General features: G+C 41.3%; 1 protein-coding gene across 3 annotated transcripts in view; it reads right to left on the bottom strand.

Moving 5' to 3' along the window:
* MLXIP (MLX interacting protein) overlaps positions 1–26,294 on the bottom strand; it is a 79,605-nt gene that overhangs the window by 13,997 nt on the left and 39,314 nt on the right. For all 3 annotated transcript variants that reach the window (XM_004455989.5, XM_004455990.5, XM_058281330.2), the window contains exons 2-6: positions 19,758–19,864; positions 2,628–2,713; positions 1,234–1,323; positions 757–798; positions 328–499 (exon numbers count right to left, since the gene is read on the bottom strand). In XM_004455989.5, the coding sequence (XP_004456046.2) occupies positions 328–499; positions 757–798; positions 1,234–1,323; positions 2,628–2,713; positions 19,758–19,864 (497 nt within the window). The remainder of the gene's footprint in view (positions 1–327; positions 500–756; positions 799–1,233; positions 1,324–2,627; positions 2,714–19,757; positions 19,865–26,294) is intronic.

A 26,294-nucleotide genomic window follows, 5' to 3' on the forward strand; every position in this document is an offset into this window, starting at 1 on the left:
AAGGGGCAGAATCACAAATAAAAAACATCACCTTGATCCAGATCAAACCCCCATCCTGGAAGCACTGGTTTTTTCACAGTGGTACACCAAGAGGCTGACAACTGTCACCATAAGGACTCAATTTGCACTCCCCACCCCACTAAATGCAGGTAGCCCTCAGATGTCAAATGGGACTGCTCAATCCTTTTCTCCTTCTTCCTGCCAACCCTAAACAAGTGACAGGCAGCAGGTCAGAGATCATCCTGCAGCAAAGCTTTGCCCCAGGAGCTTGGCAGGGAAGTAAAGCCAGTGGGGTCTTCAAACTCAAAGGACAAAGGCATCGAATACCTATTTCTCGTGGGTTGGGCCAGGCCACTGGCTGGTGTGAAGAGAGTGTGGAGAAGAGCGTGTCGCTGAACTCTGACATGAGCATGTCCGTGTCCAACAGCGGGTCCTCCTCCATGGGGACAGGGGTCTTCCATCCATCCCCATGCTTGTGCCAGTATAGCATATCGTCATCCTACCCAAGAGAGGAAGAGGGCAGCAATGGGGCTCAAGGCTGATTTATGCATGCTAGGGGCATGCTACAGGGTTGCTCCATGAGAATGGGGGCAAGGAGGGGAATTCAGGGAGAACCTCCCAGCCCACTCACTGGATAGAACTGTTTCCTTAGCCATTCACGAGGACCATCATGTGGAAGGCAAGTGCTTGGCCACCCAAGTCATGGCTCCTTCTACTGAAAGGAGGGCTAACATGGCTTCCCCAGAGCTCACTTACCTGGGCCAGACTGGAGAGGTCCTCATCTTTATGCTGCTGTAACTGTGGGGAAAAGGAGAGTGGGACAAGGTATTACCAAAAGTGAGTGGGTCAGGCCCATAGTAGTGAGTGAACTCTGGATATCACCTAGGACTCTTCTATCTGCGAAGCAAGTAGGGAGAGGGATCCAGCTCCCTGCTATGCCGGGCAGATGTCTGGCATGAAGAAGATTCTCAACGAGTGTGTGTGGAAAAAATAGCCCCAGATGACAGCTGGGGAAACTGAGGGCAAAGATGACCAAAGCAGGCCCATCACTTGGACTGAGGCCAGCAGCCTAGATCCCTGGCTTCCTATTTGGTTCTCTAAGCCCTACACAGGCCGCTCTAGAGCCATCAGCATCAAGCTGTGAATGTTCTGAATGTGGGGCTCTATTTCTGCCCTCCCTCCCCACCCACAGGGGCTTCCTGAATGTGTTCTTTTGGAGCCAAAGCCAGATACCCTTTTCTTGAAGTAGGTTCTCCATTTGTGATATTCCCTGATCACAATCTCAATCCGGCTTTTCCAGTACTTCCCTTCTGTGGTAATGGCCTGTAACAGAGATATAGGTCGTAATAAAAAAAAAATCTGTTTCTTAGTTGATTAGCAAAAACTATCAGAACAAACAAGTGTCTGACACTACAAGTCAGTCTCAGGCATCCAGTTTAGAAAACCCTATCAAGTATTTACAATTTCATTCACAAAGTCTGTCCATCTTTTCTGTGCTACATCTGGCCCTGCAATGAAAATATGCTTCAGAATGTCAGGGCCTAAGAAATGCAAGGGGAGCTTCAGTCATGCTCCACCCCAGCCTTTGAGGAACCCTATGGAAACTCCTGGATACCCCAAAAAAACAGTAAAAACTAACGACCAGTCACAGAAGCTTCAGGTGGAAAGTGACCTCCAAGAGCACCTAAGCCAATCTTTTCATTATGTGAGGCATATGAGAGATTGTGAAATCTCTTTCACAACATCCTTCAGGCATCTGCTTGAAGATTTTAAAGAGCTCATTTTTAGATTTTTTTTGCTGAAGTATTTTAAAGCAAGTCCCAGGTATCATATCACTTCACCACAAATGCTTCAGTGTGTGTCTCTAACAGTGACAATAAATAATTATAATAATTATTATACCTAAAATTATATCTCTTAATATGGACTAATACCAGAACATGTTCAATGGTCTCAAATCTTGTCTTTCATTAGGCTACTTTTTAAATTGTTCCCCCCCCCCTTTTATCATAAAAGTAAGACCTGCTTGAACAAAATTAAAACAATGCAGAAGAGTATGAAGTAAAAAAGAGTTTCCCCTCCTCCTCTGACACTCAACTCCAATCCTAATCCAAGGGGTACCCACTATTAAAAGATTTCCATGTATCCTTCTAGACATTTCCATGAGTATATAATCACATAAATATATACTTTGTGTTTTTATTAATATAAAGATACCAGAAATACTGTTACAAAACTTGTTTTTTTTTCATTTCCTATTTCTTTAATTTCTTTTCTTCTCAGTATATAAAGATTTTGAGGTCATTCTTTAATTGTTAAGAATGTCTGCTTAAAATGAGCCAAAATCCCTCCTGGTGACTTGTAGAAGAAATACTGATTTTAAATGAAAGTAGAGGATAAGTCCCGCCTGAAGTACCCCTCAGATCTGGGTTAGCCCTGTCTGAGAAGGGAGACCCTCCAGGGCCTGGGACATGTTCGAGGCCACATACCCCCAACCTCACATTTCTCAAGGTCTGAAAGGAAGTGCAGTCTAGCCTTGCCCTTGGCAGTGTCCGACCTCAGGGCCCAGCCCTTGGTGAACCGATTTCTCCTAAATTGAGAGTGGTTTCTATTCCCTTGTAAAGTACCTCTGGCCGGCGATGCTCATCTACATCCACAGAGCCGTCTAATGGAGTGACAAAATGGCACACAGGATTCTTGCGCTTCTCCAAATCTGAGTGGAAAGAAGGTGAGACATAATCACTATAGCCAAGATTCCTAAAGGAGCCCTTCAATGTGGGACCTTCCAAGTAGGTTCTCCTTCTCTTTCCCTTGGAAAACTGGAGACATTTCAGGGAAATGAAGGAAGTCCAGTATAAAGAAAAAGGATTTGTCAATAATGCATGGGCACTCACAAGAAAATATGGGGAAATATATTTATCAAGACCTTGTAGTAGGCAATTACATCAAAGCACAAGCAACTAAAGAAAAAATAGATAAAATGGACTTCAAAACTGAAAACTTCTTGGCACCAAATGATATTATCGAGAAAATGAAGACAACTTATAGAATGGAAAAAGGTATTTGGAAACCACAGAAATAATAAGGATTATTTTTTGAAAAAATTATTTTTTTAGGAGGTACCAGGGATTGAACCTGGGACCTCATACAGGTGAAGCAGGTGCTCAGTCCCCAAGCTATACCCACTCCCCTCATAAGGGTTTACTATCCAGAATATATAAAGAACTCATATATAAACAACTAAACAACAAAAAGACAAAACAACCCAATTTAAAAATGGGCCAAGGATTTGAATAGATATTTCTCCAAAGTAGATATACAAATGACAAATAAATATATGAAAAAGTGCTCAACATCTTTAGCCATTAGAGATTCAAATTAAAACTACAAGGAGATACAAGTGTTCACACTCACTAGGAAAGCTTTTATTTTTAAAAAAAGAAATATAACAAATGTTGGTAAGGATGCAGAAAAAGAGGAACCCTCATACATTGTTGGCGGCAAGGTAAAAATGGTGCAGCCACTGTGGAAAACAGTTTAGGGGTTCCTCAGAAAGTTAAACATAGAATTACCATATGATCTGGCAATCCCACTCCCAAGTATACCCAAAAGAACTGAAAGCAGTACTTGAAAAGGTATTTGCATACCAATGTTCATTGCAGCAATATTCACAATAGTCACAAGGTAGAAGCAATCCAAATGTCCATTAATAAATAAAAACAAAATGTTGTATATCCAGTCAATGGAATACTATACAGCCATATTATTAAACTTGCCACAACATGGATGAACCTCGAAAACTTGTGCCAAGGAAGCCTGACACAAAAGGACAAATATATAATTTCCTTTATATGAAATACTTAGAACTAGCAAATTCATAGACAGAAGGCAGAATAATGGTTACCAGGGCTGGGAAGAGGAAGGAATGAGGAGGTACTGCTTAATGGGTATGAGTTTTGGTTTGGGATGATGAAAATAGTCTGGAAAGAGATAGTGGTGAAAATTATATGTATAAATGTCAAAAGAATTATTCACTTAAAATGGTTTCAATGATTTTTATGCTATGTTTATTTTACCACAATTGAAAATAAATAATTTTTTTTTAACAACTGGGAGAAGGGAGGGCAGGCAGAGGGGAGGAGGATTTGTGTGTAGGAAGTTAGGGGCAGCAAGTTAGGGGAATAGAAAGCACCAGAAATTATGCACATGGTTACTCACTACAGCAATGTCTGAAATAGCAAATGATCACAGATAACTTACTCATCAATAGGAGACTGGTTAAATATATCCATACAATGGAATATTATGCAGCTGTATAAAGATGCTTACAATGGACTGATAAGAAAAGCTCCCCAAGATATAGTGAGCGAAAAAGGAAGGCACAGAGCAGCGTATTATGCTACATTTTTGTGCAAAAAAAATGCAGGCAGGGATTGAGCCTATTTTATGCCTATTTGCTTGTATAGGCATAAAAACTCCTGGAAGGGGAAAGGAGAAACTAAAATGATGGTTACTGGTGTGCTCAGGGGACAGGGGAGGAAGGGGAGCTTATTACTATATAGCACTGTGTCTCTGAATCTGGGTATGGTGGGGAACAAATACATATTTTTATTTTTTAACTTTTTTATTATAGAAAATTTCAAAACACATGAAAGTAAAAAGAATAGTATAATGGGGGGAAAAAACAACAATGCATGGGCAAGAAAGGGAGTCTGGCTTATCAAGAGACATGCCATCCTACCAGAGCATGCCGCAGACAGGCTTATCTTCTGAAATCACCAAGGCTGCCATCACCCAAGGAGGAGGGTAAGGCCTGTGCCTGCATTGTCTTAGACTTGCAGAAAATGGGAACTAGTCCCTGACTCTTCAAAGGTCATCTCTCTGCTGTGTGCTTCCTGATGCTCCTGAAAAGAACTAATCCTTCTCCTCTAATAGCACAGGCTTCTGATTGTGATCGATTGCCAAACACGCCTGTTTCTCCCAGGCTATAGGCCTCTTCACCACAGAGCCCACTTTAATGACCTAGAGTGTCCAATGGCTGACAAGTGTCCAGAGCACTAGAATTTGCCTTGGTTTTCCTTTCTCCACAGAATGCTCAAGAGATTCTTCTATTTAAAACACAATGTTCCAGGGTGGAGCCAAGATGGCATCACAGTAAGGAGCTCCTGCAGTCAGCTCCTGAAACAGGGCAGTTAGTGATCCCCCAGAGCCACCTAAAGCACCTTTTGGAGGACCCAGGAGACCAGAGGAGTGTCCTGCAACATCCTGGACAGTTGGAAAGAGGGGACTACCCATCTGCACAGAGGACTCGTGAGCAGAGCACTCCACGCTGCAGAGGTTGGTGCCCGTGGCATACAAGCCGCCTCAGGAGCAATTCTGTGGTTGGAGTTGAAGTTCCATCTCCCCCAATAAAAACAGGAGGAAAATATGGTGTGGCATCAACTTCAGCTACTGACTAGTGGATTCAGCGGGCTGCAGTAGACTCCTAGGAACAACTAAACTTTGAGCCTGCCTAGGTCAGAGGGAAGCTGGCGGCCGCCATTCTGACTCCGTCCCGGGCACGAGGGGAAGCGGCGCTGACTGCAAATCACAGTGTTTGTAAGGACCAGCTTCTTTCCACCCAGGTTGGATTGCAAGTCTAGCCTAAACCCCAGTCCCACCTCTGGCAGAGAGGAAGCTGGGGGACCTGCACCACCTCTCTGGGAAGCTGCCAGCCATGCCGCAGAGGCTGGTGCCCACCCTACTCTAGGGGTGCAAGCCGCCTCAGGAGCTATTCCGTGGCTGGAGTTAAAAGCTCCACTCCCCATAAACAGTAGAAGAGACAGATGTCCACTGATCTCAGCTACTGATTAGTGGACTCGGCTGGCTAAAGTATAATCCTAGAGCCAGCTAGGGTCTGAGCCTGTCCAAGTGGGAAAGAGTCCGAGAGCTGCCATCTTGACTCTGCCCCTGGCATGACTGGTGGACTGAAATCCAGTGAAGTTAGGGATGGGCTTCTTTCCACCAAGAATGGACTGCAGCCCTAGCCTAGGCTCCAGTCCCACCTCCAGCAGAGAGGTAGCTGGTGGGACCTGCACCAGGCTCTCCAGGCGACTGCAAGTGCTCTCTGTTGGCAGAGGCTGAATAGTTGGACACCTGAGGCTGCATCCCCTCACCCCAAGAGAATAGGAGAGGAGCTGGGTATCCTCGGCCTCTCTGGGTAATGGCAGGAGTTTTCAGCCCACACAGATTTGTTGAATGCCTCTAAGCCCATCTCCACCTCTGTCTCCCCACAGGATAGGAGGGGGCTGGTGTTGCCTCAACCTTTCAGGGCAACAGTTTTGGGCTGCACGAGTCTGACTGTTGGGCACCTGTTGCTCCACCTCCATCTGCAATAGGACAAGAGACAGTCTGTGTTTGCCCAGCCTCTTTGGGTAATTGCAGGTGCTTTTGGCCCACACAGCCTGGTCTGGTGGGTACCTGTAGATGCACCCTCACCCCCCAATAGGGAAGAAGGGGGATGGTCTTTCCACAGCTTTTTTGGACAACAGCAGACCTTCAGCCTGCATGAACTGGACTATTGGATGCCTATGAATCTACTCCCACCCCCGATAGGACAGGAGGATTTTGGTGTCTCCACAGCCTCTCTGGACAACGGTGGGTACTTTCAACCAACAGGGACTGAACTATTGCGTGCCTGTGGATCCAACCCCATGCCTTGAGAGGACAGAAGGGGGGTGGTGTTTCCTCAACCTCTCCAGGCAACAGCAGATATTCTCGGCCTAAAGGGACTGAACTGTTGAGCACCCATAGAACCATCCCTACCACCCAATAGGATAGGAGGGAGCTGGTGCTTCCCCAGCCTCTCTGGGCAACGGTAGCTACTTTCAGCCTACAGGACTGAACTGTTGAGCATTTGTGGTTTTGTTCCCACCCCCTAAAGGGCAGAAGGGACAGTACTCCCTAAGCCTCTCAGGGCAACTGCAGGCATATTTGGCCCACAGAGAGTAGACTGTTGCGCACTCCAGAGGGTCCATTCCCACTCCCAGTGGGGAGAGGGTCTGGTGATACATCAGGTTACCTGAGCGACCGTGGCCATTTTAGACTCACACAGCATAGATTGCTGACCATAGCTCCATCCCTGCCTAAGGTAGGGGAGGAAGGGGTGTGAAGCTTCATCAGTGTCTCCGGGTGACTACAGACAGTCTTGTGCCCAACTGGGATTATTATACACAGCTACAGCTCTGTCCATACCCCTGACAGAGAAGAAAGGTGGAAGAAACTTCATTAATTCCTGGGACAACGTGGGCAGCTTCAGTCACCATAGCTTACAGCACCAACTACATCCTTGGCTCCTACTATACAACAAGCAAGGGAGAAAAGATAAGAAATCCCTAAACTAAAGGGAGAAACTGCACCCAGAATAAATACATCTAGCAAGCCAGATGCAGAAACATCAACAAAAAATTACAATCCATACTAAGAAAGAGGAAGAGATAGCCCAATTAAAGGAACAACATAAGCCTGCAGAAGACATAAAGGAGTTGAGACAACTAATCTTAGATGTTCAAACAAATCTCCTTAATAAAGTCAATGAGATGGCTAAAGAGATTAAGGATATTAAGAAGACATTGGATGAGCACAAAGAAGAATTTGAAAGCATACAAAGAAAAATAGCAGACCTTATGGGAATGAAAGGTGCAATAAATGAAATTAAAAATACACCGGAGGCATGTAAGAGCAGATTTAAAGAAGCAGAAGAAAGGATTGGTGAGCTCGAAGACATGGCCTCTGAAAGTGAACAAACGAACAGATGAATTAAAGAATGGAAAAATTGAACAGGGTCTCAGGGAACTAAATGACAGCAAGAGATGTGCAAACATACATGTCATGGGCATTCCAGAAGAAGAGAAAGGAAAAGGGGCAGAAAGAATATTTGAAGAAATAATGGTGGAAAATTTCCCAACCCTATTGAAGGACATAGATATCCATGTTCAAGAAGCACAACGTACTCCCATCCAAATAAATCCAAATAGACCAACTCTGAGACACATACTAATCAGAATGTCAAATGCCAGAGACAGAGAGAATTCTGAGAGCAGCAAGAGAAAAGCAATGCATAACATATAAGGGATACCCAATAAGATTAAGTGCCAATTTCTCATTAGAAACCACAGAGGCAAGAAAGCAGTGGTATGATATATTTAAGATACTGCAGGAGAAAAACTCCCAGCCAAGGATTTTATACCCAGCAAGATTATCTTTTAAAAATGAGGGTGAGATTAGAATATTTACAGATAAACAGAAACTGAGAGAGTTTATAACAAAAAGACCAGCTTTGCAAGAAATACTAAAGGGAGTGTTAAAACCTGAAAAGAAAAGACAGGAGAGAGAGGCCTGAAGGGAGTCTAGAAATGACAACTGTATCAGTAACAGTAACGAAAAGTGTCAAATATAAATGACAGACAAAACACAAAGATCACAATGGATGAAATAATAACTGCCTTTACAGTAATAACATCAAATGTTAATGGATTAAACTCCCCAATCAAAAGACAGAAACTGGCAGAACGGATAAGAAAATATAAGCTATCTATATGTTGTCTGCAAGAGACTCACCTTAGACCCAAGGATATCAATAAATTGAAAGTGAAAGGCTGGAAAAAGATATTCCACGCATGCAGTAACCAAAAAAAAAAAAAAAAAAGCTGGGGTAGCTATACTTATATCAGATGATACAGACTTTAAAAGCAAAACTGTTACTAGAGACAAGGAAGGACATTGCATATTAATAAAATGGATGATTCACTGGGAAGAAATAACAATCATAAATATATATGCACCTAACCAGGATGCCCCAAGATACATGAGGCAAACACTGGCAAAACTGAAGGGAGAAATAGATGTCTCTACAATAATAGTTGAAGACTTCAATACACCACTCTCAGCATTGGATAGAACATCTGGGCAGAAGAGCAATAAAGAAACAGAGAGCTTGAATAATATGATAAATGGGGCGGTGGACTTGGCCCAGTGGTTAGGGCGTCTGTCTACCACATGGGAGGTCCACGGTTCAAACCCCAGGCCTCCTTGACCCTTGTGGAGCTGGCTGTGGAGCAGTGCTGATGCTTGCAAGGAGTGCCGTGCCACGCAGGGGTGTCCCCCATGTAGGGGAGCCCCACGCACAAGGAGTGTGCCCCGTAAGGAGAGCCACCCAGCGCGAAAGACAGTGCAGCCTGCCCAGGAATGGTGCTGCTCACATGGAGAGATGATGCAGCAAGATGACGCAACAAAAAGAAACAGACTCCCGTGCCGCTGACAACAACAGAAGTGAACAAAGGAAGACACAGAAAATAGACACAGAGAACAGACAACCGGAGTGGGGGGGGGGGGGAATGGGAGAGAAATAAATAATCTTAAAAAAAAAAAAGATAAATGGACTAAACCTAATAGACATATACAGAACATTGCACCCCAAAACACCAGGATATACATTCTTTTCAAGTGCTCATGGATCTTTCTCCAGGATAGATCATATGCTGGGAAACAAAGCAGATCTCAATAAATTCAACAAAATTGAAATTATACAAAGGACTTTCTCTGGTCATAATGGGAGTAAAGCTGGAAATCAACGAGTGGCAAATAAAGATAAAATTCACACATATATGGAGATTAAATAACACACTCTTAAATAATCAGTGAGTCAAAGAAGAAATTTCAAGAGAAATCAATAAATATCTCAAGACAAATGACCATGAGAATACAACATATCAGAACCTATGGGATGCTGCAAAGGCAGCGTTGAGAGGAAAATTTATAGCCCTCAACACTTACATTAAAAAAGAAGAAAGAGCTAAAATCAATGACCTAACTACACAGCTGGAGGAACTAGAAAAAGAACAGCAAGCTAGTCCTAAAGCAAGTAGAAGGAATGAAATAACAAAGATCAGAGCCGGAATAAATGAAATTGAGAACAAAAAAAAAAAAAATAGAGAAAATTAACAAAACCAAAAGTTGGTTCTTCGAGAAGATGAACAAAATCGACAAACCCTTAGCTAGACTGACTAAGAAAAAAAGAGACAAGATGCAAATAAATGAAATAAATGAAAAAGGAAACCTTACTACTGACCCAACAGAAATAAGGTAGGATCATAAGAGTATACTATGAACAACTTTATGCTAAAAAACTAAACAATGTAGATGAAATGGAAAAATTCCTAGGAATGTACAACCTACACTGACCCTAGAAGAAATAGGAGACCTCAACAAAAGAATCAAAAGTAAAGAAATTGAAACAGTTATCAAACAGCTCCCTAAAATGAAAAGCCCAGGACCAGATGGTTTCACAGGTGAATTCTACCAAGCATTCAAAGAAGATTTAATACCAATCTTACTCAAGCTCTTCCAAAAAATTCAACAAGAAGGAACACTACCAAACACATTCTATGAAGCCAATATCACCCTAATACCAAAGCCAGATAAAGGTATTACAAAAAAAGAAAATTACAGACCCATTCCTCTAATGAATACAGATGCAAAACTCCTCAATAAAATACTTGCTAATCGAATCCAACAACACATTAAAAGAATTGCCCATCATGATCAAGTGGGTTTTATACCAGGCATGCAAGCCTGGTTCAACACAAGAAAATCAATCGGCATAATACACCATATTAATAAATCAAAAGAGAAAAATCACATGATCTTATCAATTGATGCAGAAAAGGCATTTGACAAAATACAGCATTCTTTCTTGATAAAAATACAACAAAAAATAGGAATTGAAGGAAATTTCCTCAACATGATAAAGACCATATATGAAAAACCCACAGCCAACATTGTACTCAATGGTGAAAAACTAAAAGCTTTCCTGTTGAGACCAGGGACAAGACAAGGATGCCCACTATCACCCCTGTTGTTCAATATAGTGCTAGAGGTTCTAGCTAGAGCAATCGGGCAAGAAAAAGAAATAAAAGGCATCCAAATTGGAAAGGAAGAATTAAAACTTTACCTATTCGTAGATGATATAACTATATATCTAGAAAATCCTGAAAAATCTACAACAAAGCTGCTAGAGCTAATAAATAATTTCAGTAGTGTGTCATGTTACAAGATCAATATGCAAAAATCAGTGGTGTTTCTATACACTAATAATGCACAATCTGAGAAGGAAGTCAGGAAAAAAATTCCATTTACAATAGCAACAAAAAGAATCAAATATTTAGGAATAAACTTAACCAAGGATGCAAACCACTTGTATTCTATAATGCGTTGCTAAAAGAAATTTTAAAAAGACCTAAATAATTGGAAGAACATTCCATGCTCACGGATTGGAAGACTAAATATCATTAAGATGTCAATTCTACCCAAATTGATATACAGATTCAATGCAATCCCAATAAAAATTCTACCAGAATTTTTTAAGCAAATGGAAAACACAATTATCAAATTTATCTGGATGGGGTAAGAGGCCCCAAATAGCCAGAAACATCTTAAAAAGGAAAAGTGAAGTTGGAGGACTCTAACTTCCAGACTTTAAATCATATTACCTAGCTACAGTGGTACAAACAGCATGGTATTGGCATAAAGATAGATACATAGACCAATAGAACCGAACTGATGGTTCAGAAACAGATACTCACATCTTCAGCCAAGTGATTTTTGACAAGCCTGTCAAGCCCTCCCAGTTGGGGCAGAACAGTTTATTCAATAAATGGTGTTGGGAGAACTGGATATCCATAGCCAAAAGAAAGAGAGAAAACCTCTACCTCACACCTTATACAAAAATTAACTCAAGGGAAACAGACTTGGCCCAGTGGTTAGGGCGTCCGTCTACCACATGGGAGGTCCGCGGTTCAAACCCCGGGCCTCCTTGACCCGTGTGCAGCTGGCCCATGCGCAGTGCTGATGCGCGCAAGGAGTGCCATGCCACGCAGGGGTGTCCCCCGCGTAGGGGAGCCCCACGTGCAAGGAGCGCGCCCCATAAGGAGAGCTGCCCAGTGTGAAAGAAAGTGCAGCCTGCCCAGGAATGGCACCACACACACTTCTCGTTCCGCTGACGACAACAGAAGCGGACAAAGAAACAAGACGCAGCAAATAGACACAGAATACAGACAGCTGGGGGAGGGGGGAGAATTAAATAAATAAATTTAAAAAAATATTTTAAAAAAAATTAACTCAAAATGGATCAAAGACCTAAATATAAAAGGAAGTACAATAAAGCTCCTAGAAGAAAATGTAGGGAAACATCTTCAAGGCCTGGTGGTAGGTGGTGGATTCGTAAACCTTACACCAAAAGCACAAGCAATAAAAGAAAACATGGATAAATGGATCTCCTCAAACTTAAACATTTCTGTGATTCAAAGGACTTCATCAAGAAGGTGAAAAGGCAGCCAAGTCAATGGGAGAAAAGATTTGGAAACCACTTATCTGATAAGGGTTTAATTTCAATTCTACATAAAGAGATCATACAATTCAACAATAAAAGAGCAAGCAATCCAATTTAAAAATGGGGAAGAGATTTAAATAGACATTTCTCCAAAGAGGAAATACAAATGGCCAAAAAGCACATGAAAATATAGTCCATATAACTAGCTATTAGGGAAATGCAAATTAAAACAACAATAAGATATCACCTAACACCACACAGAATAGCCATTATTGGGAAATGGACTTGGCCCAATGGATAGGGCGTCCGTCTACCACATAGGAGGTCTGCAGTTCAAACCCCAGGCCTCTGTGACTCATGTGGAGGTGGCCCATGCGCAGTGTTGATGCGCGCAAGGAGTGCCGTGCCACACAGAGGTGTCCCCTGTGTAGGGGAGCCCCATGCGCAAGGAGTGCACCCCATAAGGAGAGCCGTCCAGCACGAAAGAAAGTGCAGCCTGCCCAGGAATGGCGCCGCACACACGGAGAGCTGACACAACAAGATGACACAACAAAAAGAAACACAAATTCCAGGTGCCGCTGATAAGGATAGAAGCGGTCACAGAAGAACACAGAGAGAATGGACACAGAGAGCAGACAACTGGGGGGAAGGGGAAGGGGAGAGAAATAAATCTTTAAAAAAAAAAGTTAACATCCTATTAGAAAAAAAAAGAATAGCCATTATTTAAAAAACAGACAACAATAAGTGCTGGAGAGGATGTGGAGAAATAGGAACACTCCTTCACTGTTGGGGGGAGTGTAAAATGGGGCAGCTTCTGTGGAAGACAGTTTGGCGGTTCCTCAGGAAGTTAAATATAGAACTGCCATATGATCCAGCAATTTCTCTACTAGGAATATACCCAGAAGGACTAAAAACTATGACACGAACAGACATCTGCACACCAATGTTCACAGCAGTGTTGTTCACAACTGCCAAAAGATGGAAACAACCAAAGTGTCCATCCACCAATGAATGGATAAACAAAATGTGGTATACACGTACAACGGAATACTATGCTGCAATAAGAAGAAAATAAATTGGGACATATATGATAACATGGATGAATCTTGAAGACATTATACTAACCAAGTAAGCCAGACACAAAAGGACAAATATTGCATGGTCTCATTAATATGAACTAAATACATGAAATTAAAACCTAGAGTATAGGTTATAAGGAGATAAGAGGAGGGATGAGAAGAACTATGGATGTTTAATGTACATAAACGTTTTAATTAACTTGACTGTAAAAGTGTGGAGATGGATAGAGTTGATAGTAACACATTATAGTGAGTAACAACTGGTTTATAAATGGGATTGTGACTGAAAAAGGTAGTCTGGGGAAGTAAACGTCAATAGAAAGAAAGCTAAAGAACAATCTAGGGACTGAATAACACAGTGAGCCCAAAAGCGGTTGAGAACTGTGATTAAGGGTTCAAATGCAAGAGAGTCCTTCTGTTAGCTAGAGCAGATGTATATCACTACTGCAGGGTGATGAGACTATGGGGAAACGTGGGAAAACTACACTTGGTGTGACCTTTAGACTGTGGTTAACAGCAATACTACACAATATTCTTGCATTAATGCCAAGTTATACTGTGTTGATACAATGGAGGTGTATGGAAAAAATGTGCCAAATGTATGCTATTATCTCATAATCTGTAACAAATGTTCCACCAGGGTGTAGAGTTGTATGGCAAATCTACACATCTATATGATTGTTTTGCAAGTTTACAATATCTGTAAAAGAATATGTTAAAAAAAATAGTATGGCTTGGGGGAAAAATACACCAAATGTAAGATAAGGAATATAGTTGGTAGTAATATTTTGACAATGCTCTAGCATAGTTTGTAACAAATGTTTCACAACAATGCAAAGAGTTGGTGGAGGGGTGATGTATGTGACCCCTGTGTGATGTTATGTATGTTTATTTTGTAAGTTTGCAATCTTTACTATACACTTATTGTTTATGTGTGTTCATGTATGAATGATATACTACAATAAAACAAAACAAAACAAAAACAAAAAAACCCACAATGTTCCAGACTTCAGGGAAGACAGCAGATTAGAAAGACACAGGACTCTCTTTTCTCCCAGAAAAATTATATAGAGGAGGCAGAAATAGTCTGGAAAAAATATTCTAGGGCTTAGGACACTGGAGGAAGGCTAGACACCACCCAGAAAAGAGAGGGGCACAGGAAAAAAATCTTGACAGAAAGACCATGAGTAGAAGTTGCAGCTGAAGCCTCTGGCACCCTTTTCCCACCCTATGAGCAGACAATTTTGAATTCTCCAGCCTCAAGCTGGTGGCTACAAACATAAGGGGCCGCAGGAATCCACCTTCCCAGGAGATGGGAGAGAGAGGGACAAGGACTAAAGCTGATTCATCATGTGGCCAAAAAATTGGGTCTGCAGTGTCCCAAGAGCCCTTCCAGGCCAGGAAGTGCTGCACCGTAGTTTGCTCTAGGAGCCAGCACTGGACTAATGAGATCCAAAGCTCTGAATCAACCTCCCTACTGACCAGGACTAGTTGTTGAGGATGCAGAGGGGAATGGAATTATTTCCTACCCAGGAAGAAAGGGGGGTGCCAGCAAAAATTGGAGAACAGCCTCTGAGAAAGTTTCACCTGGGATGATCTGAATAGCCTCCAGAAGGGATCCTCCAGGTTTTGACCTGAGAGGGCTGTCGAAGCGTACCGTCTGCTGGTGGACCTAGGAAGTGCACGTGAGGAAGGTAAAAGTAAATAGGAGGCTTTTCCCAACCTTTATAGCTTCCCTTCCCAAGGCCCTTGGAAGTGGGTCTGCAATCCATTACCAGGTCCAAGGCCCCAGATTTGAGCAACTAGCAGGGACAATCCTAAAGACCCAGAACAGGTTGAACCAAGAATCTAAGAATAGCAGTAACACAAAGCCTCCCACCACTAAATCCCTAGGAAAGAGAAAGTGAGCATCTGAGTAAAGTCACCACCATAAATCAGATGCCTAAATATCAGCAAAAAATTACAAGCCATACTAAGAAAATGGAAGATATGGCCCAAGAAAAGGAATATATCAAAGCCCCAGATGAGACACAGGATTTGAGATAACTAATCAACAAGATTCATACAAAGTTCCAAAATCAAATTAATGAGCAGAAAGACAATATGACTAAAGAAATCAAGGACATCAAGAAGACACTGGGGGCGGCGGACTTGGCCCAGTGGTTAGGGCGTCCGTCTACTACATGGGAGGTCCACGGTTCAAACCCCGGGCCTCCTTGACCCATGTGGAGCTGGCCCATGTGCAGTGCTGATGCTCACAAGTAGTGTCGTGCCATGCAGGAGTGTCCCCCACGTGGGGGAGCCCCACGCGCAAGGAGTGCGCCCCGTAAGGAGAGCCCCAGCGAGAAAGAAAGTGCAGCCTGCCCAGGAATGGTGCTGCACACCCGGAGAGATGACGCAGCAAGATGACACAACAAAAAGAAACAGATTCCCATCCACTGACAACAACAGAAGTGGACAAAGAAGAAGACACAGCAAATAGACACAGAGAACAGACAACCGGGGTGGGGGGGAGGGGAGAGAAATAAATAAATAAATAAATAAATAAATAAATAAGACACTGGGCAAGCACAAAGAAGAATATGAAAACCTGACTATAAAAATAACAGAACTCATGGGAATGAAGGACATAATAGGAGAGATAAAGAACATATTAGAGCACCTGAATAGTCAAATGTATTCTAAAGAAGAAAAGCAACATGGGAGGAATTTCACTGCCTGACCTTGAAACAATTACAAACTACAGTGGTCAAAACAGCATGGTACCGGCATAAAGACAGACACATCAATCAGTGGAATAGAATTGAGAACCCAGAAATAAACTCTCACCTATACAGTCAACTGTTTTTTTGACAAACCTACCAAGTTAACATTAAAGGGACAACAGTCTCTTCAACAAATGGTGCTGGGACAACTGGGATAACTGGGATAACCAAAAGAATGAAAGAACAACCCTACCTCACTCCCTATACAAGAATCAACTCAAAGTGGATCAAAGACCTAAATATAAAAGCCAGGACCATAAAACTACTAGAAGAAAATGTAGGGAAACAGTTTCAAAACCTTGTAGTAGGTGGTGGTTTCTTGGACCTTACACCAAAGCATGTGCAACAAAAGGAAAAATAAATGGGACCTCCTCAAAATTAAAACACTTTTGTACCTCACAGGACTTTGTCAAAAGGGTGAAAAGGCAGCAAAGTCAGTGGGAGAAAATATTTGGAAATCACATATCCAATAAGGGTTTAATATCCTGGATATATAAAGAGATGTTACAACTCAACAATTTAAAAAAAACACATCATAGGGAGCAGATGTGACTCAAGCAATTGAGTGCCTGCCTCCCAAATGGGAGGTCCCAGGTTCAGTTCCCAGTGTCTCATGCAAAAACAAAAACAAACAAGCAAAACAAACAAAAAAACCCAACTCAGTGAAGCCAATGTGGCTCAGTGGTTGAGCACTGGCTTCTCATATACGAGGTCCCAGATTCAATCTCTGGCCCGGTACCAAAAAAAAAAAATTAGAGACATACAACAGCAGACTCGAAATGAAAGAAGAAAGAATACGTGATACAGAAGACAGAACAGCTGAAATTAAAGAGAGAGAAGAACACAGAGAAAAAATGGAAAAAATTGAGCAGGGGCTCAGGGAGTTGAATGACAACATAAAGCGCAACGACATACATATCGTGGGATTTCCAGAAGGAGAGAAGGGAAAAGGGACAGAAAGAGTATTTGAAGAAATAATGGCTGAAAATTTCTAAACTCTCATGAAAGAAATGAATTTACATGGCCAAGAAGCACAGTATACCCCAATCAGAATAAATGCAAATAGACCTACTCCAAGATACATACTATTCAGAATGTCAAATGTCACTGACAAAGAGAAAACTGAGAGCAGCAAGGGAGAAGCAAACCATCACATACAAGGGATGCCCAGTAAGACTTAGTGCAGATTTCTCATCAGAAACCATAGAGGCAAGAAGACAGTGGTATGATAGAATTAGGATACTTAGCAATAATAGCAAAAAGGATAACCAAAAGAATAAAAAGACAGACGAAAACAAGATATGATATATGAAAGCTGAAGAATAAAACAGTGGAAGTAAATAATGAATTTACAGTAATATCACTGAATGTGAATGGATTAAATAAATCCTAAAGAAACAATATCACTACTAGGTACCAGAAGAATTGAGAGTAGGAACATGAACAGACATCTGCGCACCAATGTTCAGAGCAGTGTTATTCACAATTGCCAAAAGATAGAAGTAACCCAGGTGTCCATCAACTGATGAAGGGATAAACAAACTGTGGTGTATATACACATATTGGAATATTATGCAGTTATAAGAAGAAATAAAGTCATGAAGCATATGACAACACGAATGAACCTGGAGGACACTGTGTTGAATGAAGAAAGCTAGACACAAAAGTTTAAATATGGTATGACTGCACTATTATTAACTAAATATATTGTGTAAACTCATGGAGTTAATAACCAGAATACGGGTCACCAGAAAATAGACTGAGGTTAAAGAATGGAAAGCTGAGGGCTAACCTGTACAGAATTGGTAAAACAGTTGTTTGTTAATCTTTGGAAATGAATAGAAAAGGGGAAAGCATAATATTGTGTTTGTAACTAGCAGTGCTATTATATGGGTATGACAGTGGTTGAAAGGGAAGTCTAAGGGCATGTATATTGTTAGAAGGAAAACTAAAAAATGTAGCATGGGGCAGTATAACATAGTAAAACCTCATGTGAAATATGGATGTAGGTAATATTGCATATATAAGACTTTTTCTTTGAAACTAAAAATATGTATGTGAATGTTACAAGATGTTAATATCAGGCAACAACAAAAAACAAAACAAAACATTATGCTAAGTGAAAGAAACCAGACACAAAGTACTATGCATTGATTCCATTTATATAAAATGTAAATATGAATCAATTCATAAAGATGGGATTAGATTAGTGGTTATGTAGGGCTGGGGAGGGACAGAGGGACTGAGAGGTGACTGGTAAGGGGTGTGGAATTTTTAGAGTAATGAAATTGTTCTAAAACTTTTTGTGGTGATGAATGTTAAACACTGTAACTATATTAAAAGCCACTGGTTGTGCACTTTGGATAGACTGTATGGTATGTGAACATATCTCAATAAAACTGCTTTTAAAAAAATAGATGTCCAAAGAGCAGAAGTTTTCTATTTTGATGAAGTTCAAGGTGTGACTTTTGTCTGTTATGTAACACACTTTTTTTTTTTTGGTATAGGGCTGGGGATTGAACCCAGGACCTTGTACATGGAAAGCAGGTGCTCGAGCACTTGAGCTACATTCGCTCCCCTGTATTACACTTTTGATGTCATTTTAAAGAAATCTTTGCCTAATCCTAGGTCACAAAATTTTCTCCATTGCTTTTTCCTGGGAGTTTTATTTTTATGTCTTATAATTACTTCTTGATCCATTCTGAATTTTTTAATATGGTAGGAAGTAAAGATTGGATTTCTTTTCTTCCTTTTCTTCCCTTTCCTCTCTCTCCTTCCTCCCTTTATCTTCCTTCTTTTTCTCAATAAATGGTGCTGAGACAATTGAGTATACATATGGAAAAAGAATGAGAAGGAGAAAAGGAGACATAAGAGAGGAAGAAAGAGGGAAAGGGGTAAAAAAGAGAAGAAGAAAATTACATGGGAACATTTTATTTTGTTTCATTATCTGTCATGTCTATTCTTATTCCATAACTTCACTATTCCAGCACCATGTTGTCTTGATCTCTATAGTTTTATAGTAAATGTTAAATCAGATAGTTCAAGTCTTTACATCAATTTTTCAAAACTGTTTTGGCTCTTCTAGGTCTGTTGTATTTCCATCTGAATTTTAGAATCAGCTCTTCCATTTTTACAAAAATTTTGATTTTTGTAAAATCTTAGCACTGTTTGCATCTTCTGCTCCCCAACATGGAATGTATTTCCCTTTATTTAGGTCTCTTTAATTTATATCACAGTATTTTGCAGTTTTTTATATACATGTTTTAAACATACTTTGTGAAATTTATCCCTAAATTACTTAATATTTTCTGATGTTATTGTATTTGAATTTTTACTGGTGGTCTATAGAAATTAAACTGATATTTGTTTCTTGAAAAAACTAAACTAAACAAAACACAGTGTTCCAAGAGTAGGCTACAAGCTCCTGGGCGCTTAGTTCTCCCTGTCCTACTGGAAGCTAAGGGCGCCAGGGATAACTTTGGGTGGTCTGACACCCCAGCAAGGTTTTGGGGCCCTTGTCTTCTCATTGGCTCAAGGAGCACTTACACTGCATGTACCATGCCCGCCAGATGGCGTTATTGAGCCGGATCTTGTCTCTCCACTGGAGCTTCAGGCCCTTGAAATTCTTCCACTTTGGAGACACCAACTTTCCACTGAAAGGCAAGAAAAAAAGCAAACTCAAAGATTCCTCTTAAAATGAAATGGAATTTTTAAAAATGTTGTCTAATCATTCCTGGCCCCCAAACTCTTGATTAATCCATTACAAGCCACTGGCTAGGTGTAAGACACTACCCAAGTCCTCCCCCAGCTCTGGGGTTTGCTTCAAAGCGATCAGGAGCAGGAAGAATGCGAAGAAGTGGGGAAAATAACAAAAAAGACAAAAAAGAAACAAGAAAAAGAGGTGGGGAGAGGTGGTGGCAATGGTGTTAGGGTAGAAGGAACAGGATTGGCTTTTGGTTGAGAACTGCTGGAATGGGGTCATGGAGTGATGGGATTCATTATACTATTTTACTTTTGTGTATCTTTAAATTTCCCTAATTAAAAAGTTTAAAAGCAATCAGTTGGCCATAGAATAAAAACCAAACTCCTTGAACCTGGTCTTAGCCCACCTCCTTTGCCACCAGTTCCCACGAGGCAACCAGAATCCAAGTATCCCAAGGTCCCACTGGCCTTAGAACTTGCAAGGCCCTCATGCCTCAGGCCTCTGCACACACAGTCCTCACTCTTCGTGGGGCTCCCGCCACCCCTGGCCACCTGTCATCCTTCAAGATGCTGCTCAAAAGCCATGTCTTCTGAACAGGCATTTGCCTCTCAAGTGCAGCTGCTGATTCTTTCAAGGTTCCCTGAGCACTATTCAAACCTCAGGGACAGCAGCCAGAAAGCCTTGGATGGCAAATATAGCTCTGCCTAAACTCAACAACCAGGAGATGCGGTGTTTCAGAGCCTCTATTGCACAAATCACACAATAGCTGGGCAATTCTTGGCAGTAATCTAACTTTTCTGGCACACCAGTTTCCTAGGTTAAAATCAGAATACTATTACCTCCCTCACACCTGTTCTAATAAGACAAATCCTAAAGCAAATGAATATAAGATCTTAATAACCATCTCAATAATCTAGATCTATAACCAAAAGCCCTGGTTTTTAAAAAAGAATTTTTATTGTGGTAATAACATATATATTAATACAACACAAATTTTCCTATTATAACCACTTTTTTTTTTTTTTTAAGGTACCAGAATCAGGGATCAAACTCAAGACCTCTTACGTGGGAAGCCAGTACTCAGCTTCCCTGGGTTGTTTTTTTTTCATTTGTTTGCTTGTTGTTTGTTTTTTTGCTTTTAGGAGGCACCAGTGACCCAAGACGGGACCTCCCGTGTGGGAAGGAGCTCAACTGTTTGAGCCACATTCACTCCCCTGTAACGACTTTTATGTGCCAATTCAGTGATATGAATTACATTTACAGTATCGTACTACCATCACCACCACCAATTATCAAAACCTTTGCACCGCCCCCCAAAAAAACTGTGTACCTATTAAGCAACAACTCCTCATTCTCCCGCCCATCCATCTAGTCCCTGGTAACCTGATCTACTTTTTGTCTCTGTGAATTTGCTAATTCTAGGTATTTCATGAAAGTGAAATCATACGACTGTCCACTTATATCTGGCTTATTTCACGCAACTTATCTTCAAGGTCCATCCATATTGCAGCATGTAACAGAATTTCATTCCTTTTTTTTAGTTCTATATTTGTGTCCCCCCTCCCCCAGATAGCTCCCTCATCTGTCTGTTCATTGTGTCTGCTGTCTGCTCATCCTCTTTAGGAGGCATGGGGAACCAAACCTGAAACTTCCCGTGTGGGAGGTGGGTGCCCAACCACTTGAGCCACATCTGCTCCCCTCATTCCTTTTTTTTTTTAAAGATTTACTTACTTTTTTATTTATTTCTCTCCCCCCACCCCAGTTGTCTGCTCTCTGTGTCCATTCATCGTGTGTTCTTCTGTGTCCGCTTGTATTCTCATCAGGCAGCACTGGGGATCTGTGTCTCTTTTTGTTGTGTCATCTTGCTGTGTCAGCTCTCTGTGTGTGTGGAACCACTCCTGGGTGGGCTGCAGTTTTGTGCGGGGAGGCTCTCCTTGCACAGGGGCCACTCCTTGTGTAGGGGTTACCCTTACACGGGGGCATCCCTGTGTGGGCCGGCACTCCTTGCGCGCATCAGCACCGCATGTGGGCCAGCTCACCACATAAGCTAGTAGGTCCTGAGTATCAAACCCTTGGACCCCCAATATGGTAAGCGAATGCTCTATCTGTTGAGCCACATCCGCTTCCCCTCATTCCTTTTTATGGCTGAATAATATTCCATTGCATGGCTAGATCACATTTTGTTTATCCGTTCACCTAGTGATGGCTATTGCCACTAAAAGGCATGCTTTTTCACAATATCTCCTGACTTGAAAATTCCTTTATTTTTCTGTTTGCTGTCATTGCTATCATCTGGCTCCTCTTTGGGTGACTCTCAACATGCCTATTCTCAGTAGATCTGGGCAGAGCTCAGCCCTGCTTGCCACTTTGAATCCCGCATAGTGGCAGAACCAGTTGCTACTTAGGCTCTTTGAAGGCAGGACTGGGTCTCATTTACTCATTCGACAAGTGTTATATGCCTACCTGGGTTGTGCATTGAGTTAAGAAGTGAGGAGAGGAGTAGATGAAGCTGACAAGGTCCCTGCCCTCCAGAAGCATACACTTTGCTGGGGTATAAGTCATACCTTGGTCCAGAGTATCACAAAGCAGAGCATTTAACAGACAAAACCAGCCCAATCTGAGCAGTTAGGGGAGGCTTTCAAGAAGAAGAGGGGAGGCCCATACTGTTCCTTCTTGTGATGTCCCTGAGGTGAGCAAGAATGTGCCTGGCCAAGTCATTTGGTTCTAGGCAAGGCTGGAGAGCAGGCAAAGATCAAATCATGTTGGGCCTTAAAGGCCTTGCTAAAGACTTTGGTCTTTATCCTAAGAGCACTGGGAAGCCACTGAAAGGTTTTAAGCAAGGGAGTGAGTGAAGGAATACAATCTGTATTTTTAAAAAATTATTCTCATTACCAAAAAAAATAGAAAAAATACTTGCAATATATATAGCAGAGGAAAAAAGTAATATCCAGACTCTACCTATCAGTAAGAAGATAAACATTGTAGAAAAATGAGCAAAGGGGGAAACGGACTTTGGCCCAGTGGTTAGGGTGTCCGTCTACCACATGGGAGGTCCGCGGTTCAAGCCCCGGGCCTCCTTGACCCGTGTGGAGCTGGCCCATGCGCAGTGCTGATGCGCGCAAGGAGTGCCCTGCCACGCAGGGGTGTCCCCCGCGTAGGGGAGCCCCACGCGCAAGGAGTGCACCCATAAGGAGAGCCGCCCAGCGCGAAGGAGGGAGCAGCCTGCCAAGGAATGGCGCCGCCCACACTTCCTGTGCCACTGATGACAACAGAAGCGGACAAAGAAACAAGACGCAGCAAAAAGACACAGAAAACAGACAACCGGGGGAGGGGAGGGGAATTAAATAAAAAATAAATCTTTAAAAAAAAAAAAAAAAAAGAAAAATGAGCAAAGGGTATGAATAAGCAATTCCCAGAAGGAAAAATACAAATGACCAACCAACATGGAAAAACATGCTCAATTTTTCTAAAAATCATAAAAATGCAAATTTAAACATGATACAGTTTTCATTATACTAACAATTATTTCAAAATTAGAAATTGCAAGGCATTGGCAGTGGGGTCGGCAAATGCCCCAGACTGCTGGGGGAAGTATAAGTGGGATGCCACAGTACAGGCCAAATGGGAGCCACCTCTGACCCCACTACACATAAGAACAACAGGGAGGCTTGATAATTACAACATAAACAAAGAGCTCAATGGAGAAGCAGAGAAGCCCAGAAACCTGGGGATTTTGTATATGATAAAAGTAGCATTTCAAATCAGTGCAGTAAAGCTGGATTATTTAACAAATGATGCCAGTTTCAAAAGTACTAGAAAGCAAGGGAGTGGGGAAGACACAAAACCCAGAAGTTGTAAAGGCATATACACACACATACATGCAAGAATGGTCACTGAGGCACTGTTTATGGCAGTGAAGGTCTAGAAACAACCTAAAGAGTCAAGCACTCACTATCAACTCTGGACAGAACATCTCAAAAGAGAATCACTAAAGAAACAAAACATTTGAACAGTATATTAGAAGAGCTGGATCTAATAGACATATATAGATCATTACACCCAAACACAGCAGGATATACATTTTTCTCAAGCGCACATGGAACATTCTCCAAGATTGACCATATGCTAGGCCACAAAGAAAGGCTTAATGAATTCAGAAAGATCGAAATCATACAAAACAATATCTCTGACCACAGTGGAGTGAAGCTGGAAATTTGCAAGGGACAGAGACCCAGACTCCACACGACAATTTGGAAATTAAACAGCACACTCTTAGAAAAACAGTGGGTCAAAGAGGAAATCTCAAAAGAAATCAATGACTACCTTGAAACAAATGATAATGATAACACAACATACCAAAATTTATGGGATGCAGCAAAAGCGGTACTGAGAGGGAAATTTATAGCCATAAATTCATATCTCAAAAAAGAAGAAAGAGCAAAAATTGGAGAACTAACTGCACTTTTGACGGAATTAGAAAAACAACAACAAAGTAACCCAACAGGAAGAAGAAGGAAGGAAATAACAAAGATAAGAGCAGAACTAAATGAAATAGAAAATAAGAAAGCACTTGAAAAGATAAACAAGACCAAGAGCTGGTTTTTTGAGAAGATCAACAAAATTGACAAACCTTTAGCGAGACTAACAAAGAAAAAAAGAGAAAAGATGCAAATACACAAAATAAGAAATGAGAAAGGTGATATCACCACTGACCCCACAGAAATAAAGACTATCATAAGAGGATACTTTGAAAAACTATATTCCAACAAAAATGACAATTTAGAGGAAATGGACAAATTCCTAGAAACTCATAAGCAGCCCATACTGATGAAAGAAGAAATTGATGATCTTAACAAACCAATCACAAGCAAAGAGATAGAATCAGTCATTAAAAATCTCCCAACTAAGAAGAGCCCAGGGCCAGACGGCTTCACAGGTGAATTCTACAAAACATTCCAGAAAGAACTAACACCAATCCTATTGAAACTATTCCAAAAAATCGAAACAGAAGGAACACTGCCTAATTCCTTCTATGATGCCAACATTACCCTAGTACCAAAGCCAAACAAAGACACCACAAGAAAGGAAAATTACAGACCAATTTCTCTAATGAACCTAAACGCAAAAATACTTAACAAAATACTTGCTAATCGTATTCAACAACACATTAAACAAATTATACACCATGACCAAGTGGGATTTATTCTAGGTATGCAAGGATGGTTCAACATAAGAAAATCAATCAATGTAATACACCATATAAACAGATTGAGAGAAAAAAAACCACATGATTATATCTATAGATGCAGAAAAGGCATTTGACAAAATACAGCACCCCTTCCTGATAAAAACACTCCAAAAGATCGGAATACAAGGAAACTTTTTGAACATGATAAAGAGTATATATGAAAAACCGAAAGCCAACATTGTTTACAATGGCGAAATCCTGAAATCCTTCCCTCTAAACTCAGGAACAAGACAAGGATGCCCATTGTCTCCGCTCCTATTTAACATTGTCTTGGAAGTACTTGCTCAAGCACTGAGACAAGAACCAGATATAAAAGGCATTCAAATTGGAAGGGAAGAAGTCAAAATTTCATTATTTGCAGATGACATGATCCTATATATAGAAAACCCTGAGAGATCTACAACAAAGCTCCTAGAACTCATAAATGAGTTTAGCAAAGTTGCAGGTTATAAGATCAATGCGCAAAAATCAGTAGCATTTCTGTACACCAATAATGAGCAAGATCAGGAGGAAATCAAGAAACAAATACCATTCACAATAGTAAATAAAAAAATCAAATACTTAGGAATAAATTTAACTAAAGAGGTAAAAAACTTATACATCGAGAACTATACAAGATTGTTCAAGGAAATCAAAGAAGACCTAAATAAATGGAAGAATATTCCCTGTTCATGGATAGGAAGACTGAATATTATTAAGATGTCTATCCTACCAAAACTGATCTACACATTCAATGCAATCCCAATAAAAATCAACACAGCCTTCTTTAAGGAACTAGAAAAACTAACTATGAAATTTATTTGGAATAGAAAGAGGCCCCGAATAGCCAAAGACATATTGAAAAAGAAAAACGAAATAGGAGGAATCACACTTCCTGACTTCAAAACATACTACAAAGGGAAACGGACTTTGGCCCAGTGGTTAGGGCGTCCGTCTACCATATGGGAGGTCCGCGGTTCAAACCCCGGGCCTCCTTGACCCGTGTGGAGCTGGCCATGCGCAGTGCTGATGCGCGCAAGGAGTGCCGTGCCACGCAAGGGTGTCCCCCGCGTGGGGGAGCCCCACTCGCAAGGAGTGCACCCGTGAGGAAAGCCGCCCAGCGTGAAAAGAAAGAGCAGCCTGCCCAAGAATG

The sequence above is a fragment of the Dasypus novemcinctus genome, chromosome 19 (assembly GCF_030445035.2).
Source record: "Dasypus novemcinctus isolate mDasNov1 chromosome 19, mDasNov1.1.hap2, whole genome shotgun sequence".
NCBI lineage: Eukaryota > Metazoa > Chordata > Mammalia > Cingulata > Dasypodidae > Dasypus > Dasypus novemcinctus.